The sequence below is a fragment of the Bombina bombina genome, chromosome 3 (genome assembly GCF_027579735.1).
Source record: "Bombina bombina isolate aBomBom1 chromosome 3, aBomBom1.pri, whole genome shotgun sequence".
NCBI lineage: Eukaryota > Metazoa > Chordata > Amphibia > Anura > Bombinatoridae > Bombina > Bombina bombina.
The window spans coordinates 475,624,809-475,645,074 of NC_069501.1; the positions used below are offsets into that span (position 1 = coordinate 475,624,809).

General features: G+C 37.8%; 1 protein-coding gene across 1 annotated transcript in view; it reads left to right on the top strand.

The window, feature by feature from the left end:
- SCUBE3 (signal peptide, CUB domain and EGF like domain containing 3) overlaps positions 1-20,266 on the top strand; it is a 237,351-nt gene that overhangs the window by 195,464 nt on the left and 21,621 nt on the right. Inside the window, exons 16-19 of the mRNA XM_053706789.1 lie at positions 5,526-5,729; positions 6,397-6,558; positions 11,926-12,093; positions 15,506-15,667. Of these exons, the coding sequence (XP_053562764.1) occupies positions 5,526-5,729; positions 6,397-6,558; positions 11,926-12,093; positions 15,506-15,667 (696 nt within the window). The remainder of the gene's footprint in view (positions 1-5,525; positions 5,730-6,396; positions 6,559-11,925; positions 12,094-15,505; positions 15,668-20,266) is intronic.

The following is a 20,266-nucleotide window of genomic DNA, read 5'->3' on the forward strand; positions in this document are numbered from 1 at the left end:
ATATATACATACATACATACTGTATATAGATATATATGTTATATATATATATATATATATATATATATATATATATATATATATATATATATATATATATATATATATATATATATATATATATATATATATATATATATATATAAAAGAAGATTTCCTTCTGTGTGAAGAATGTGAAATATTACTAACTCACTTCTGGTTTAGTGCAGTGTCGAGTTAGCACGTGAAGAACGATAGTGTTAGGTTTTTTAAAAGCACGCTCCACTGAAGTCTATGGGGAGATGTTTATGCAGTCGTGATATCCGAAGTCCTGAAGTTAGTGTGCATCGGATTTTGCTCTCTTACTAGCGTTTTACTTTCAACTTGTAATACCCGCGCTAACCTGCCTGCATTAAAAGTTTACTTTGAGAGCAGTAAGCTCGCAAGTAAAAATTCCCAATGTAATCTAGCCCAAAATATGTAGAATCTTAGTTTTAGCTCTCTGAAGGTTTGTTTCTCTGCCTTGTCAGTCTTATATGAAATCTTGTGGACCCATAAGTCTCTTATCCTTCAATTAATTTTAAAAAGTGGCATATATTTGGCTTAGAAGTAAGACTTAGTACCACCATCTGATCTACCTTATCTTACCTTACTTTGGCTAAATAAGTTGCTGAGTTGCAAGCTGTTGTTCTTAATGTTTGTTTTCCCCTCTGTTTTGTGGTTTGTTGCCTTTGCCAGAAGTATATTGTTAGCAAATGGTGCTTACTGGCAAAGTTTGTTAATTCTTGGTGGATTTTTTGATGCATCAACTCAGCCTATAAGCCGACAAAGACACCTAGAAGGGTAGTTACTTCTTCGGGGACCGTTGAAAGAAACATCTCCTCTAAAGAACTTTGCAATGAAGTGGTGTGAAGTTCACCATACATGTTTCTGAAATACCATCCACTGGGTATACACACAGCTTCAGATGGAAGGTTCTACGTTCTGCGTATTCTGTATATTTTATTAGCATGATGTGCTGGGTCAGTTTTTCCATCCTATAGTGGCTATTTATTTACTAATATGGCAGTCCTTATTTGGTGAGTGCTAGTAGGGTGAGCCAAGATAAACAGGAAATTAAAACACATTTACCATAATTTACATATCATGGCTCAACTGTCACTTACCAAGCATTGCTCATGTATTTAATGCTTTCCCTTTAAAGGGACAGTCCAGTCAAAATTAAACTTTCATGATTAAGATAGGGAATTCAATTTTAAGCAACTTTCCAATTCACTTTTATCATCAAATTTGCTTTGTTATCTTTGTATTCTTTGTTGAAAGCTAAACCGAGGTAGGCTCATATGCTAATTTCTAAAACCTTGAAGGCCACTCCTTATTTCAATGCATTTGGCAGTTTTTCACAGCTAGAGGGCATAATTCCATGTGTTTCATATAGATAACACTGTGACCACATCCTAGGTTTACAAGTGAGAGGGCACTGATTGACTAAATACATGTCAGTCAAAATAACTGAAATAAGAGGGCAGTCTGCAAAGGCTTAGATGCAAGGTAATCACAGAGGTAAAAAGTGTATTAAAGGGACACTGAACCCAAAATTTTTCTTTCATGATTCAGATAGAGCATGCAATTTTAAGCAACTTTTTAATTTACTTCTATTATCAATTTTTCTTCGTTCTCTTGCTATCTTTATATAAAAAAGAAGGCATCTAAGCTTTTTTCTTGGTTCAGAACTCTGGACAGCAGTTTTTGATTGGTGGATGAATTTATCCACCAATCAGCAAGGACAACCCAGGTTGTTCATCAAAAATGGGCCGGCATCTAAACTTACATTCTTGCATTTCAAATAAAGATACCAAGAGAATAAAGAACATTTGATAATAGGAGTAAATTAGAAAGTTGCTTAAAATGTCATGCTCTATCTGAATCACAAAAGAAAAAATTTGGGTTCAGTGTCCCTTTAATATAACAGTGTTTTTTATGCAAAACAGGTGAATGGGTAATAAAGGGATTATCTATCTTTTTAAACAATAACAATTTCTGGAGTAGACTGCCCCTTTAACAAACCTATCTGGCAAGAAGAGGGGAAGTCTTATACGTTTTGGGTTTCCATTTGCCCTCTTAAAGTAGAAAAAAATCTTTGTTGGTAAGTGCTATTCATCAAGCCAAAATATGGAATTTACAGTAATTATGATTTCAATTCCTTTCACTTTTTTTACAGAGGCATATGGTATCAATATACAATACAGAAAATCAAGCTTTTATATACTCTGATTGGGTGAACATGTTTTTCATGTGTGTTCCTAATCAGGGTTTCCACATGCCTAAATAACGCAAAATAAACATAGTGAGTGTAAAAGCAATATGATTTAATGCTGATGATGGATGCTTCGTGTCTTTAAATGCAATTGTTTTCACAATAAAATGAATCTACATATGTGTACATTTCTAATTAATATTTTTTTCTTTTAAACATCCAAACACTTAAAGTCACATGGAAGGTATTTGATGGGTTTTTACCATATGAAAAAGCAAGTTTTTGCATGGACCACTCAATGCAGTAGAATTGCATAAATAACAAGTGCATAATAAAAAGACAAAGCAATAACACCAACTCTGAGTTTCAAATAAGCAGTAGATTTTCTTTCTGACAAATTATTTTGTTCTCCCATTTCTGGCCCCCTTTATCATGTGACAGACATCAGCCAATCACAGACTAGTAAACCTATACCCAGTGAGCCTGTGCACATGCTTACTTAGTAGGATCTTGCTCCCCAGAAAGTGAAAATAAAAAGACTGTGCAAAATTTGATAATGGAAGTAAATTGGAAAATTGCTCGCTCTATCTGAATCATAAACGTTTATTTTGACTTAAAGGGACACTGAACCCAAATTTTTTCTTTCGTGATTCAGATAGAGCATGACATTTTAAGCAACTTTCTAATTTACACCTATTATCACATTTTCTTCATTCTCTTGGTATCTTTATTTGAAATGCAAAAATGTAAGTTTAGATGCCGGCCCATTTTTTGTAAATTCATCCACCAATAAAAAAAGTGCTCTCCAGAGTGCTGAACCAAAAAAAAACCTTAGATGGCTTTTTTTTCAAATAAAGATAGCAAGAGAACGAAGAAAAATTGATAATAGGAGTAAATTAGAAAGTTGCTTAAAATTGCATGCTCTATCTAAATCATGGAAGAAAAAATTTGGGTTAAGTGTCCCTTTAACCCCTTAACGACCAAGGACGTACGCCACACGTCCTCAAAAAAAATACACTTAATGACCGAGGACGTGTGGCGTACGTCCTTGGTCTGGAAAGCAGCTGGAAGCGATCCTGATCGCTTCCAGTTGCTTTCCGGTTATTGCAGTGATGCCTCGATATTGAGGCATCCTGCAATAACCTTTTTTAGCAATCCGGTGCAGAGAGAGCCACTCTGTGGCCCTCTCTGCACCGGACATCACCGGCTAAATTCGTTGGTGGGTGGGAGCCGGTTCGGGAGGCGGGTGGCGGCCATCGATGGCCTTGATGATGTGTAGGTGGGCGGGATCGTGGGCGGGGGTAATCGGAGGCGCGCACGGGCGCGCGCGCGTGCACGGGAGGGCGGGGCGGGCGCGTGCACGGGGAGGGAGCGGGTGGGAACCGCTACACTACAGAAAAAAACTTTGTATTAAAAGTTATAAAGTTAAAAAAAATAGTTTATATATATATATAAAATACTTTAATCAGGGGGTGGGGGATTGGTCTGTGGGGGGGGGGGGGAAGCTACACTACAGAAAAATAACATAATCATTAAAAAAAACCCATTTTTCTTGCAAACTGGGTACTGGCAGACAGCTGCCAGTACCCAAGATGGCCCCCAATAAGGCAGAGGGGGGGTTAGAGAGCTGTTTTGGGGGGGATCAGGGAGGTTGGGGGCTAAGGGGGGATCCTACAAAGTAGCATATGTAAATATGCTAAAAAATATATTTTATTTTTTTAAAAAAAACACTTTTATTTTAGTACTGGCAGACTTTCTGCCAGTACTTAAGATGGCGGGGACAATTGTGGGGTGGGGGAGGGAAGGGAGCTGTTTGGGAGGGATCAGGGGGTCTGATGTGTCAGGTGGGAATCTGATCTCTACACTAAAGCTAAAATTAACCCTGCAAGCTCCCTACAAACTACCTAATTAACCCCTTCACTGCTAGCCATAATACACGTGTGATGCGCAGCAGCACTTAGCGGCCTTCTAATTACCAAAAAGCAACGCCAAAGTCATATATGTCTGTTATTTCTGAACAAAGGGGATCCCAGAGAACCATTTACAACCATTTGTGCCATAATTGCACATGCTGTTTGTAAATAATTTTAGTGAGAAACCTAAAATTGTGAAAAATTTAGCGTTTTTTTTTAATTTGATTGCATTTGGCGGTGAAATGGTGGCATGAAATATACCAAAATGGGCCTAGATCAATAGTTGGGGTTGTCTACTACACTACACTGAAGCTAAAATTAACCCTAGAAGCTCCCTACATGCTCCCTAATTAACCCCTTCACTGCTGGGCATAATACACGTGTGGTGCGCAGTCGCATTTAGCAGCCTTCTAATTAGTAAAAAGCAAAACCAAAGCCATATATGTCTGCTATTTATGAACAAAGGGGATGCCAGAGAAGCATTTACAACCATGTATGCTATAATTGCATAAGTTTTTTGTAAATAATTTCAGTGAGAAACCTAAAGTTTGTGAAAAAAATTGTGAAAAAGTGAACAATTTTTTTTTATTTGATCGCATTTCGTGGTGAAATGGTGACATGAAATATACCAAAGTGGGCCTAGATCAATACTTTGGGATGTCTTCTAAAAAAAAATATATACATGTCAATGGATATTCAGGGATTCCTGAAAGATATCAGTGTCCCAATATAACTATCGCTAATTCTGAAAAAAAGTGGTTTGGAAATAGCAAAGTGCTACTTGTATTTATGGCCCTATAACTTGCAAAAAAAGCAAAGAACATGTAAACATTGGGTATTTCTAAACTCGGGACAAAATTTAGAAACTATTTAGCATATGTTTTTTTTTGGTGGTTGTAGATGTATAACAGATTTTGGGGGTCAAAGTTAGAAAAAGTGTGTTTTTTTCCATTTTTTCCTCATATTTTATAAAAAATTTTATAGTAAATTATAAGATATGATGAAAATAATGGTATATTTTGAAAGTCAATTTAATGGCGAGAAAAACGGTATATAATATGTGTGGGTACAGTAAATGAGTAAGAGGAAAATTACAGCTAAACATAAACACCGCAGAAATGTAAAAATAGCCTTGGTCCCAAACGGACAGAAAATGGAAAAGTGTTGTGGTCATTAAGGGGTTAAATTACTGCAAAAACCTGTGCAAAGCACTTTACATGGTTATTCTAACAAACCATAATAGACCGTAAGATGTGTTAATAGGATCAATTGTTTATTACGCAAAGGAACTAAAAAAAAAAAAAAGCTAATAACATAGTCATTCTAAAAACGAGTACATTTTCTTTTGCTAATTCTGATTCTCTTTTTTTCTCCAGCAAGCTGTGGGCTTCCATGCCTCAGACAACGGCTAGAACGGAAGCTAAAATCTGCAGTGAAGTCCTTAAGAAAGTCCATTAACCAAGAGCGTTTTGTGATACGCTTGTCTGGCACAGAATATGAGTTGGCCCAGAAAGGTACCACAACAGCCGACAGAGGAGAAAACTGTGGTCCTGGTCAGCAGCGCATCGGTGGCAAGTGTGGTGAGAGATGTGGCACCTCTAAATGCTTCTTTCTTATTGATATCTTGACTTCTATTTCTGTCCCTATCTGCTGCTGTATATAGTATAGCAGCTAATTAAACATCTTTTTTCCCCTCATCATTTTAACTATTAAACGGACAGTAAAGTCCAAATTAAACTTTCATGATTCCGACAGAGCATGCAATCTTAAAAGACTTTCCAATTTATTTCTAGTATCTGATTTGCTTTGTGCTCTTGGTATCCTTTGTTGAAAAGGCTCAGGAGCAGTAATGCATTGCTGGAAGCTAGCTGCTGATTGGTGGCTCATTTGATGTGCTCAGCTAGCTCCCAGTAGTGATGTTCCTTTAACAAAGGATCCCAAGAAAATGAAACAAAATTGATAATAGAAGTTAACTGGAAAGTTGTTTAAAATTGTATTCTCTATCTGAATCATGAATAATAAAAAAGCATTTTGTGTTTCATGTCCCTTTAAGCATTCTCTTTTTAGCTTTTGTTCAGCCTCACGTTATTTTGTTTGTATCTCAGCTAGTAATCTACTGTAACTCTGTGTGGCACATCATTCTGTCACCCAAAATTATCTTTCATTTTCCATTGGTACAGTCTCTCTATATGGTTATTTAAGGTTTATGTATTAGCTGTCTCTCAGTGCTCTCTGCCTGTTTCTCAGCCAGCTGCCCTTCAGGCACATATTACAATTGTCAAATGGATCAGTGCCAAACATGTCCCCAGGGAACCTATCAAGAGAAAGAAGGACAACTATCATGTGACCTCTGCCCAGGATCTGAAGGCACAGGACCCCTAGGAGCCACTAACATCACCCTGTGCACTGGTAGGATTTTATAAAGACAGACCTGTATTTTTTTAAGACATAATTATATCTATAAATCTAAGTGGCTTTCATATGCTACAGGGACCTCCTTCAAAAGTTATTGGCCTATAAAGCTCACTGAGCACATATACAAAAAGACGTTACTTTCCATAGAAAGCAATACAACTCCAAAGAAAGCAGCTTCTTGCAAGGAGTAACATTAAACATCCAGAACAGCTAAAAACTTTCCATTTAAAATTTTAAAGGGAATACTAATTCAAATGGTTTACCTGTAAAACAGTTTAAGGAGACACTAAAGTCAAAATGAAACTTTCATGATTCAGACAGAGGGGCCAATTTATCAATGTCTGTCCGACATGATACGCTGTAGCGGATCGTGTCCGACAGACATCGATGAATGCCGACAGCTTTATCATTGCACAAGCAGTTCACCAGAACTGCTTGTGCAATGCCGCCCCCTGCAGATTTGCAATCGGCCGCTAGCAGGGGGTGTCAATCAGCCCGATCGTATAGGATTGGGCGGATTGAAGACCGCAGCCTCAGAGGCAGCGGATCATTTATGGAGCAGCGGTCTTAACTGCTGTTTCCGGCGAGCTTGAGGGCTCGCATGGAAACAGGTGCATTAAGCTCCATTCGGAGCTTGATAATTCGGCCCCAGAGAATGCAATAAAAAAAAAATTCTTTCATTATCAAAATGTGCAAAAAAATGTATATGCACACCAAACAGGTGTAAGAGTGTTTAGATTTTAACTTTGAGGGAGAAACATTGTTTTACCTCTGGATATTCTAGAACTCTTGGATTCTATGGGGCCAATTTATCATTGCACAAGCAATCATTGTGCCATACTGCCTCCTGCAGATCCGTGGCCAATCGGCCGCTTGGAGGGGGTGTCAATCAACCTGATCGTATCCAATCGGGTTGATTGCTGTCCGCCACCTCAGAGGACTAGTTAAAGAGCAGCGGTCTTAAGACCGCTGCTTCTTAACTCCTTTTTCTGTTTCTCACGCGGAAACAGGTGCATTAAGGGCCGTTCGGCCCTTAATAAATCGGCCCCTATGTGTTTAAGAAACAGTATGTCAGATTCTAAAGCCAGTTTACATATATTAATCTTTGACAAATCACCGGCCATCAATTGTTTTACCATAGAGCACGTCTGGACACATTTGATGCTACCATACTTCTTGCATTGAGCTTTAACAAGTCTACTGTAAATTCAACCAAATTTCTTTTACTAAATTTTCAAACCAAATCAATGTTAGCTTAATTAGGAAACCTGTGGAGAACAATTAATGATTATATGTCCCTTGAAACAAGTATGCACATTTTAAATGTATCTAAATGTTTCTTTAAAATTGGATCCCTGAAAGCACTGGCATTTTCCATAGGAAAAATCATAATTTAGTTAAATATGAATATGCTGCATCTGACAGAATAGGATACAGTTTTGATATTTTAACAAATATACGAGTCGATTCCAGTCTTTCTGATTCTGTTTTTTGGCTCCCAATACTTATTTTTCAAATTCTGAATGACCACAATCCAAACGATACCACAATTTATGTACTAAGTAAGAAATGTTCAGAAAATCGAAATCACAACACCAACATCTAAAAACGATCTTTAGCAATTGTGCTCTTAAATTATTTTTTTTATTTGATACTAGCAATTTTATCTTCTTAACCAGGATTTTTATCAGCAATGGTGAATTTATGAACAGTTTTCCACTAAGTCTTATTTGTGACCATCAGCTGCACAGGTTTTTACTTTAAACAGAATTCCCGAAAACCATTCTTTGAAAAAACCTGATTTATAGTATTGAACGTCTATATACTGTAATAGATTTTTGGCAAAGACAAAGTCCAATTCTGTACAGTGAGATTTTTAACTTTTGATAACTTTTAAAAAAAATGTCTTTATATTATATATATATATAGTATACTCCAGAGGGTCCTGCAGTTCCTCTTAAATATAATCAAAAGGTGAACAGAATTGGCGTCAGCACTGTTTCTTCATATAAAAGGTATCTTTATTTAGGTGACTAAGGGTCAGGTGGACCCGAAACGTTGCTGTTTTTACCTTTATATATGTATATGTATGTGTATACATACAAAACACGGGTGGGGTCAGCACTCTCAGGCTGGACTGGGTACACTTCCTATGACCCTGCAACATGCAAAGCCCTGGGTGCAAACCAGCATTCTCAGGAAGCTGCACTGTCAGCAGAGCTACAGGCAGTTAACCCCACACAGGCCTGGGTGCAAGGCCCAAACAGGGAAATTTACAAAAAAATAATACATTAATATAACACACAGAAAAAGTCCAGCACTCACTCACAAGCTCTCAACTAAGATAAAAAGCAGCAATGGAAGAGTTAGTTACCGCATCTGGCCAAATGGGAAAAGCCCAGGTACCTCGTCAAGGTCTCTTCTAAAAAACCTGAGTCCCTAAACAGCCACACAATGCAGGCTCACAATCAAACAACTGTGAAAAAAAGCAACTGTGAAAAAATGGAGGGTGCACAGGCTTATGTAATCTCCCCAAACATATTCAAAACACGGGTGGGGCCAGCACTCTCAGGCCAGAACGTATATGTTTGGGGAGATTACATAAGCCTGTGCACCCTCCATTTTTTCACAGTTGCTTTTTTTCCACAGTTGTTTGATTGTGAGCCTGCATTGTGTGGCTGTTTAGGGACCCAGGTTTTTTGGAAGAGACCTTGGCGAGGTACCTGGGCTTTTCCCATTTGGCCAGATGTGGTAACTAACTCTTCCATTGCTGCTTTTTATCTTAGTTGAGAGCTTGTGAGTGAGTGCTGGACTTTTTCTCTGTGTTATATTAATATATATATCAGAACATAAGCAGTATAGAGTAATAAAAGTAATATAGAACACAATATCATATTGGCAAGAAAAAGCTATTATTTGCAGATATCATCCAGAACCAGACAATGGTTTAGTTCCTATTTGAAGAGTTTCATTTTATAATAAATCTAACTAAAAATAATGGCTAACTAACTGAAAAAAACAAATCAGCAATAATTAACTAACTAGGTCCGCTGAGCAGTCAAAACTTATAACTGCACATACTCACAAGGTGGGTCCAGTGAGGCAGCATCGGGAGGAACCATGAGGCCTTTTGATGACATTTTAAACTTTGTCACTTAGCGGTTTTAGGGAGAATAAAAACACAGAGGCGCCAATATGGCCTAGTAACGTCTATAAAAAGGATTATACAGGTTAATGCAAAATAGGTACTCACAAAGGTGAAGTGCAAGCGGAGCAGACTGGATCAATATCAGTGGCCCAGCTCACTGTGTGCCAAATGTCCAGGCACCTGAAGAGATGGTCAGTGGGCAAGGCAATGAAACCTGTCAGTGATAAAGCACAGCTACCATAGCCTAGTACAGTGAGAACAGGTGATGCAATCTCACTTAATGATTGTACTTACAAGATGTAGCGCACCTCCAGATGCAGTCACAGCAAGCTGGGACCTCTCATTCGCCCAGTAGACTATATTCAGGCATGGGTAAAAGTCCTCTCAGCAACACACAAAATAAAGATCCCAGAAGGAAGCAAGTGTATCATAAAACGTACATATTTTTATTTAAAACAAAGCGGCGCATTTCTTAGCCCCTCAAGGGCTACTTATCGGTTTTACAATTTACAGTGGGAGAACCACTAAAATCCTGTATTAGAAGATGAGATACGTTTCGGCCACTTTCTTCTAATGGAAATTAATTTCCTGCTGTGTTCTTCTTCATTTTAGATAACATTTCTTGACAAAATGTAAAACAAGGTTTTCTTAATGAATTAAATAGTAATAAAAAAATACTTTAAAAATAATTAAAAATTTAAAAAACATAATTGATCAAACATGCCAAGTATACCAATCATACCATATACAACATTCATTCAAAGGGGTAGATTTAACAAGCAGTGGATGCTTTCTATGCCCGAAGTTTCAGGCCCGCCTGAAATATAAGTTAAGAAGCAGCGATCGTAAGACCGCTGCTCCTTAACTTCTCTGCCACCTGAATATGACAATTGACACCCCCTGCTAGTGGCCAGTTGGCCGTGAATGTGCATGGGGCGGCATTACACAAGCATTTCACAAGAGATGCTTGTACAATGCTAAATGCGTCAGCGTACGCTGTCGGCATTTAGTGATGTCGGGCGGACATGATTCTCTACAGCGAATCATGTTCGCCCGGCACTTGTTAAATCTACCCCAAATTGTTTAACATTAATCATAAAAAAACACTTTAAACAATTGCAAAACACACACACAACCCATTTTCAATAATTTCGATTGTCGTCATGGGAAAATGGAGATCATATTTCACATGTGTAAAAAATCTCAGCTTTATTTGAATGGGATCACTGTAAATGGAAACAACTTTCCAATATCAGGGGGGAAAAAATGGAAAGTTTGGAATTGACCACATAATTAATTGTTTTTAAGCCCTTTTGTATGCATTAAATCACTCAAGTTAAAGTCAGCTCAAGACTGACAGTGCACTACTGGTGCATAAGTGAACGCAGCTGCTCAGACATTTAGGGTTAATGTAAGTGCACAGCCTCCAATCACTATCCTTGTTCACCTCAAGATATGACGCTCCAGATTTAACATTAACTTTGTATTTGTGCGGCTTAAACACACAGTTCTCTACAAGCAATAGTGCAATAAAATGATCTACTACATTAAAGCATTTCATTGGTCCTTTATACCATTTTAATTGATCTAGGACACTGAATCATCTTGTGCCAATTTTTTAACTCCTAGAAACTAATCCATAAGAAAATCATTGTATCACACTCTTACACCAAAGCCTTTGGCCTTGATGTATTCTATGACCCTTAGTTCTAATCCATAACTTATTCATTGTATATTTCATTATAAACTGACACATCAGCATAAATCCACTCAGTTTTGTCCCATAAAACAGAAACCATCCAAAATCTTTACACTTTTCTTAAATACAAACTGATATTTGGTCTGACTCTTGCTATTGCCTGATCAAAAGGGAAATATCCAAGTTTATATAAAAGGAAATATTCTTAGTTTTCATCTTTGCCCAAATTCAGTATACTGATAATGGGTCAATTGTATTTATTGTTCTTTAATAATGAGGCATGAAGACTTCTAAACCCAGTACCTTTTCAATGTGCCTCATTTAAGTTAGTAGGTGGTTCTGAAAACTGTGTATTATGGTAAATTATTACCAACTATAATAATGTCTACATTATACAATTATCCAGGGGGTCCCTTTTATAGCAGTGGAATTCTGAATAATATTAAAAATGCAAGAAATCTCTTAACATGCAATAAGAAAGACACCAGATTTTATTTCTTCATTTTCTTTACAGGAAACTGCCCATCGGGACATTTCTCTGCAGATGGATTTAAGCCCTGCCAGTCCTGCCCACGAGGCACGTACCAGCCTGAGAGTGGACGCACATACTGCTTTCCTTGTGGTGGGGGGCTAGGCACCAGACAAGAGGGGGCAATTACATTTCAGGACTGTGAAACTAAGGGTGAGATATCTTCATGCTCCCAAATACAACTCTACACATTTATATCTTCCTTGTCTTAATATGTCTGTTTACCAAGAAAGACAAATAGAACAAATAGAAATTACTGTCTAAAAATAATATAACACGATTTGTGGTATAGCGAAAGTGTAATTGTGTAGTACATAAGGTGTGGGGGTGTTGTGTATTTTTAAAAATAATTAATGGGACAGTCTAGTCAAAATTAAACTTTCATGATTCAGATAGGGCATGCAATTTTAAACAACTTTCCAATTTACTTTTATCTTCAAATTTGCTTTGTTCTCTTGGTATTCTTAGTTGAAAGCTAAACCTTGGTAGGCTCATATGCTAATTTCTATGGCCTTGAATGCCGCCTCTTGTATCAGTGCATTTTGACAGTTTTTTTTACAGCTAGACAGCGCTAGTCCATGTGTGCCATAAAGTTAACGTTGTGCTCACTCCCATGGAGTTGCCTAGGAGTCAGCACTGATTGGTTAAAATTCATGTCTGTCAAAAGAACTGAAATAAGGGGGCACTGTTTTAAAGTAAAAAAAACAATGGAACTACCTCTTTAGATATATGGACTTACCCCTATCAGTGATTATGAGATCTCTTCACTTGATTATTTCAGGGTAGTGTGTGCTATTTATCTTCATAGGAAACACTTTGTCTTATGGGTTAAAGATACAAAAAAGGATACATTTAGGAAGCACTCACATGTCTGCAAAATAATTATTTAGTTACTTATTTGTTAAATATGTATTGTGGCTGGTGTGTTAGACTTTGGATAAAGCTTAAATGGACAGTCTACTCCAGAATTTTTATTTTTTTTAAATATAGATAATCCCTTTATTAGCCATTCCCCAGTTTTGCTTAGCCAGCACTGTTATATAAATATACTTTTTGCCTCTATGATTACCTTTGTATCCAAGCCTCTGCAGTTGCCCCCTTATTTCAGTTCTTTTGACAGACTTGCATTTTAGCCAAACAGTGCTGACTCCTAGGTAACGCCACAGGTGTGAGCACAATGGTATCTATATGGCAAACATGGACTAACACCCTCTAGCTGAAAAACTGTGATTCAGATCAGAGGTGGCCTTCAAGGGCTTAGAAATTAGCATATGAGCCTACCTAGGGTTAGCTTTCAACTAAGAATACATAGAGAACAGCAAATGTGATGATACAAGTAAATTGGAAAGTTGTTTAAAATTGCATGCCCTATCTGAATCATGAAAGTTTAATTTTGACTAGACTGTCACTTTAATGCTGTTTGATTAACAATCTTACACAGGAAGAAGCTTTACTTTGGGGGGTCACATTTATAAAATAGAAAAACTAAAATATTTTGTTGAAGCATTACTATTCCCCTTATATGAGAATTAATAATATGAGAACAAAGTGGCTACAAATCTGGTTTTAGGCTATATTTCCATTTTATTCTGTTTCAATAAATGTTAAGCTTTATCCAAAGTCTAACACACCAACCACAATACATATTTAACAAATAAGTAACTAAAGAATTATTTTGTGGAGTTTTGAGTGCTTCCTAAATGTATCCTATTTTGGGTCTTTAAACCATAAGACAAAGTGAAATAAAGGGGGCAGTCTGCAGAGGCTTAGATACAAGGTAATCACAGAGGTAAAAAGTTTATTAATATAACCATGTTGGTTATGCAAAACTGGGGAATGTCTTATAAAGGGATTATCTATCTATTAAACAATAAAAAAATCTGGAGTAGACTGTCCCTTTAACTGTGACAATTGTAACGGTATGTGATATGTTTGTGTTTACCTTATAGTCTGCACACACGTGTTATAATGACTGTGTACATATTACACACACCACTACGAATTGGACTTGTATATAATATTGTATATCTTCTTTCTTGCCACTGAATGTTACATACATTTTAATACATAATATATATATAATGCAGAGAAAAGCTTTTACATGTTACTGTAGTTTTTGTCCACATTTCACTTTGTGCTGATCAGATTTTTCTCAGATATTTGAGCTTTTAGCTTTGCTGCCCAACATTAGCATGTGTGTTTGTTAAACCTGTGGGCTTTTATTGTTAGAAGCCCAGAGTAATTCAGTTATGGCTATCAACATGTGAGTCCACAGAATTTGTTGTTTGGGACAAGAAATAAAATGACCAAAATATAATATCAGTGGCAATATGCAGAGCAGAAGAAAGTGGCGCACTGTGCATTTGCCGTACTCCTTTTAAAAATGGTGGCTTATTGATATCAAAAGTCAAGTGAGCGCTTATGATTATATATAAGGAGCAAATTTCCAGAGGGGGTATTTGCCCCCTCTTGTACCCCCAGTCATGCATGGTTGTCAGGTGCCTGCACAGAATGAGACATCATTTAATTATTGTCATTGCCACAGAATAAAAGATTACGACTATTACATATGTCACTAAATTTGCTGTTTTAATGCACTTGTTGTGCCCTTTTAAATAAAGGGATACAGGTTTCACATTTTAAAGGGACATGAAACCCCATACATATGATGATAGAGTGTAGTTTTAAAAAAATATTTTTTTCCTTTTCTATCCTTTATTAAAAAGCTTCCATATAGTTTTCCAGATACATGTATGCTTCATACTCTTCAACAAAGAATACCATGAGAACAAAGTAAATGTTACAATAGAAATACATTGTAAAAAAATGTATACCCTATCTGAATCAAAAAATAAAAATAAAGTGGGTTTCATGTCCCTTTAAATAAACATGCTCCAAAAGGAGGACGCAGCTTCTCTCTCTTCTCGCTGCATGGAAGAATTGAAGTGGACTCTGAGACCATTTAAAGGAATAGTGTAGTCAAAATCAAACTAATCATGGTTCAGATAGAGCGTGCAATTTTAAGCACCTTTCTAGATTACTCCTATTATCAATTTTCCTTCGTCCTCTTGGTATCTTTTATTTGAAAAAACAAGAATGTAAGCATAGGAGCCGGCCCATTTTGGTTCAGAACCTGGGGAAGCACTTTCTGATTGGTGTTTAAATTTAGCCACCAATCAGCAAGCTCTACCCAGGTGCTGAACCAAAAATGGGCCGGCTCCTATGCTTACATTTAAATAAAGATAGCAAGAGAACAAAGAAAAATTGATAATAGGGCTAAATTAGAAAGTTGCTTAAAATCACATGCTGTATCTGAGTCATGACAGTTTAATTTTAACTAGACTATTCCTTTTAAGTGTGCATTGTAAATAATTATATGGAAAAAAATCACATAAAAAGAGAATCAAGATGCCTATGAAATTATGTTAATATTGTCTATTGTCTTATATTTCTGTATACATTTTGTTTTTCTATGTACAGCGATTTAGTTCTTTTACTGACCCACACTCACTAGCCTTTGTCCTAGAGCATCCTCCAGGTCTCTCATTCTCTTTCTCTCTCTTAGTTCAGTGTTCTCCTGGTCATTATTACAACACATCGTTTCATCGCTGTATTCGCTGCGCAGTTGGATTTTATCAGCCTGAGTTTCGGCAGAATTTTTGCATCGCATGTCCTGGGAATTCCAGCACAGATTTTGATGGCTCCACCAGCGTTACCCAGTGCAAAAGTGAGAAAACAAAGGGATACGAAGGGGAATAAGGTTGCATGTTGGTTAAACACAAGTGTTAAAAACATAATTTATTTTTACCTGATAAAGTCGTTTCTTTCTTGGTTGTGAGAGCCCACGAGACCTTACACTTGGGGCTCCTAAGAGTCCTAAAAAAACCATCCTGTATCTAAAGATCCTCAATAAGATTTTAAAGGTTCCTTGAAGTACGAAAGCCAGAATTGATCTGGTGGGTTTCATCTTGAAGGAAGGAAACTTTAAGAACTTGTTGAATATCTTCAGATCCAGGATGATTTATTAGGACTCTGAAGAGTCACAAAAGTAAGGTCTCATGGACTCTCACAACCATTAGAAATAAAGGAAACAGAGAAGGGCAAAAATAGAAAGGAGAATAAAAAGGGGAGGCAATCAAAATACAGAAACTCAAATTCCCTAATACCATAAAACAGAATGTTGAAATCCAGAAAGATCAAAATTCCGAATGTCTAAAATCCCGAAAAAAAATCAAAAATGCAGAAAGATCAAAATCCCTAAACTTAAAAAACCTAAATATACAATGTGCTGTGATGTCCCCATCTTTACTATCATTTTGCCTCCTCCTGGGGGGTTCAAGGCGGGCAAAGCCCCCCTTGTAAACCTCATTCCCCAAGGTTTACTTGGGGTGGATACCAGAAGATCGGTTGGATTTCGGGATTCTGGTTTTCGGTATTTTACAAGTTAGGGATTTTATTTTTTCGGCATTTTAAAATTCAGGATTATGAATATTGTGTCGGAATTTTTAAGTTTCGGTATTTAGAACTTCTGGATTTCGGCATTCTGTCTTGTGTACTTCGGTCTTTTAATATAGACCCAATAACAAGACAGAAAGGTGCATGTCACACATATAACACAATCTCATATACAAAAGGCATTCTTACATGTGATTAGTTACTTCCACCTTGTTTATTGGTTTTGTTTGGTTTTATTTCTTGTTATTGAAATGTACACAGTTAATGAACACAACAGAAAATCTTTGCAATGTTATTATTTAGCACTTCCAATAAATCAGTTTCTCTTGTTTAAAAAAATAAAATATTCACATTACCATTGAAGTAAAGCACACGAAAAGCACACTCACCCTACCCTCTCCTCTCTTACATCGAATCTTTGATATTCTATGAATAACCAGTTCCCATTTAACTGTGCATCCTGAATTATTTTTGTTATTTCATTCTTAAAGGGACAGTAAAGTCAAAATTAAACTTTCTCTTGTAAGGTGTATCCAGTCCACGGATTCATCCATTACTTGTGGGACATTCTCCTTTCCAACAGGAAGCTGCAAGAGGATCACCCACAGCAGAGCTGTCTATACAGCTCCTCCCCTAACTGCCACCCACAGTCATTCTCTTGCATCTCTCGACAAGGGAAGTATCAAGAGAGATGTGGTGAAGTAGTGTAGTTTATCTTCAATCAAAAGTTTGTTATTTTTAAACGGTACCGGTGTTGTACTGTTTTTTACCTCAGGCAGAAATTAGAAGAAGAGTTTTGCCTGAGGTTTTTGATGATCTTAGCAGGTTGTAACTAAGGTCCACTGCTGTTCTCACACATAACTGAAGAGTATGGGGAAACTTCAGCTGGGGGAACGGCCTGCAGAATTAACTGCCCTGAGGTATGTTCAGTATATTTTTTTCTAGAGAGATGATATGAACTAGAAAATGCTGACAGTGCCTGATATATTTAAGGTAAGCCTGATTGCAGTGATTTAATAAACGACTGGCATCATGCTTGCAGTAAAGGGTAATATTCATATTACTTGCTATTATGGCTTAGTATATAAAACGTTTGCATATATATAATGAACGTTTTTTTCCTGAGGGTGATAAATCTTTATTTGGGGCCTAGTTTTCCACATGGCTGACTAGATTTCTCCTAGGAGTAGTTATTTATGGCCCTTTCACTTTGAGTGCATGGTGGGAGGGGCCTATTTTCGCGCTCTAATTGCGCAGTTGTTTTTACATTCTGAGACATCCAGCTTCCCTGAAGGAGTCCCCTGACATATTGGACCTCTGTAAGGGTTTTTTTGTGCCTACAAAAGTCGTTTTATGGGAAGGTAGGAGCCACAGTAGAGCTGTGGCAGTTTGCTTGTGACTGTTTTAACGGTTTTACCGTTTTTTTGCTTCGTTTTTGAGCCTGAGGGGTTAATCATCCATTTGCAAGTGGGTGCAATGCTATTTTAGTCTGTTATACACATTGTAAAAATTTCATAAAGTTAACTGCTTTTTTTCACTGTTTTGCAGTTTTTGTGTTTGGTTTTTTCCTTTAAAGGCACAGTACCGTTTTTTATATTCTGCTTTTTCACATTAATTAAAGTGTTTTCCAAGCTTGCTGGTCTCATTACTAGTCTGTTAAACATGTCTGACATAGATGAAACTCCTTGTTCATTATGTTTAGAAGCCATTGTGGAACCCCCTCTTAGAATGTGTACCAAATGTACTGATCTTACTATAAGTTATAAAGACCATATTCTGGCTTTAAAAGATTTATCACCAGAGGAAATTGACAAGGGGGAAGTTATGCCGACTAACTCTCCCCACGTGTCAGAGCCTATAACTCCCGCTCAAGGGACGCCAAGTACATCTAGCGCGCCCATTGCGTATACTTTACAAGACATGGCGGCAGTTATGAATCATACTCTTACAGAAGTATTGTCCAAACTGCCAGGGTTACAAGGAAAGCGAGACAGCTCTGGGGCTAGAAGAAATACAGAGCTCTCTGACGCTTTAGTAGCTATGTCTGATATACCCTCATAATGTGCAGAAGCCGAAGAAGGAGAGCTTCTATCTGTGGGTGATTTTTTTTCTGACTCAGGGAAGACACTTCAACCTGATTCTGATATGTCTACATTTAAATTTAAGCTTGAACACCTCCGCATGTTGCTCAGGGAGGTTTTAGCAACTCTGGATGACTGTGACGCCATTGTAGTCCCAGAGAAATTGTGTAAATTGAATAAATACTATGCAGTGCCTGTTTACACTGATGTTTTTCCAATCCCTAAGAGGTTTTCAGAAATTATTACTAAGGAATGGAATAGACCAGGTGTACCGTTCTCTCCCCCTCCTGTTTTTAAAAAGATGTTCCCTATAGATGCCGCTACATGGGACTTGTGGCAAACGGTCCCTAAGGTGGAGGGAGCAGTCTCTACCCTAGCGAAGCGTACAACTATCCCTGTCGAGGACAGTTGTGCTTTTCTAGATCCAATGGACAAAAAATTAGAGGGTTACCTTAAGAAAATTTTTATTCAACAAGGTTTTATTCTCCAGCCCCTTGCATGCATTGCCCCTGTCACTGCTGCTGCGGCCTTCTGGTTTGAGTCTCTAGAAGAGGCTCTACAGGTAGAAACCCCATTGGATGATATCCTTGACAAGCTTAAAGCTCTTAAGCTAGCCAATTCATTTGTTTCTGACACTGTTGTTCATTTAACCAAGCTAACGGCTAAAAACTCAGGTTTTGCTATTCAGGCCCGTAGGGCGCTATGGCTTAAATCCTGGTCAGCTGATGTTACTTCAAAGTCTAAGCTTCTCAATATTCCCTTCAAGGGGCAGACCCTATTCGGGCCTGGACTGAAGGAGATCATTTCTGATATTACTGGAGGAAAAGGTCACGCCCTTCCTCAGGATAGGTCCAACAAATTAAGGACCAAACAGACTAATTTTCGTTCCTTTCGAAATTTCAAGAGTGGCGCAGCTTCAACTTCCTTTAATACAAAACAAGAGGGAAATTGTGCCCAGTCCAAGCCGGTCTGGAGAGCTAACCAGGCTTGGAACAAAGGAAAGCAGGCCAAAAAACCTGCTGCTGCCTCTAAGACAGCATGAAAGATCAGCCCCCGATCCGGAAACGGATCTAGTAGGGGGCAGACTTTCTCTCTTCGCCCAGGCTTGGGCAACAGATGTCCAGGATCCCTGAGCATTGGAAATTGTGTCCCATGGATATCTTCTGGACTTCAAAGCTTCTTCCCCAAAAGGGAGATTTCATCTCTCACAATTATCTGCAAACCAAATAAAGAGAGAGGCATTCTTACATTGTGTTCAAGACCTCCTAGTTATGGGAGTGATCCACCCAGTTCCAAAGGAGGAACAGGGGCAAGGCTTCTATTCAAATCTGTTTGTAGTTCCCAAGAAAGAGGGAACTTTCAGACCAATCTTAAATCTCAAGCTCCTAAACAAATTTCTCAGGGTCCCATCCTTCAAGATGGAGACTATTCGAACCATCCTACCTATGATCCAGGAGGGTCAATATATGACTACCGTGGACTTAAAGGATGCTTATCTTCACATTCCGATACACAGATATCATCATCGGTTTCTCAGGTTCGCCTTCCTAGACAGGCATTACCAGTTTGTGGCTCTTCCCTTTGGGTTAGCTATGGCACCAAGAATTTTTACGAAGGTTCTAGGGTCACTCCTAGCAGTCCTAAGGCCGCGGGGTATAGCAGTAGCCCCTTACCTAGACGACATTCTGATACAGGCGTTGAAGTTTCAAATCGCTAGGTCCCATACGGACATTGTGCTGGCATTCCTGAGGTCTCATGGGTGGAAAGTGAACGAAGAAAAGAGTTCTCTA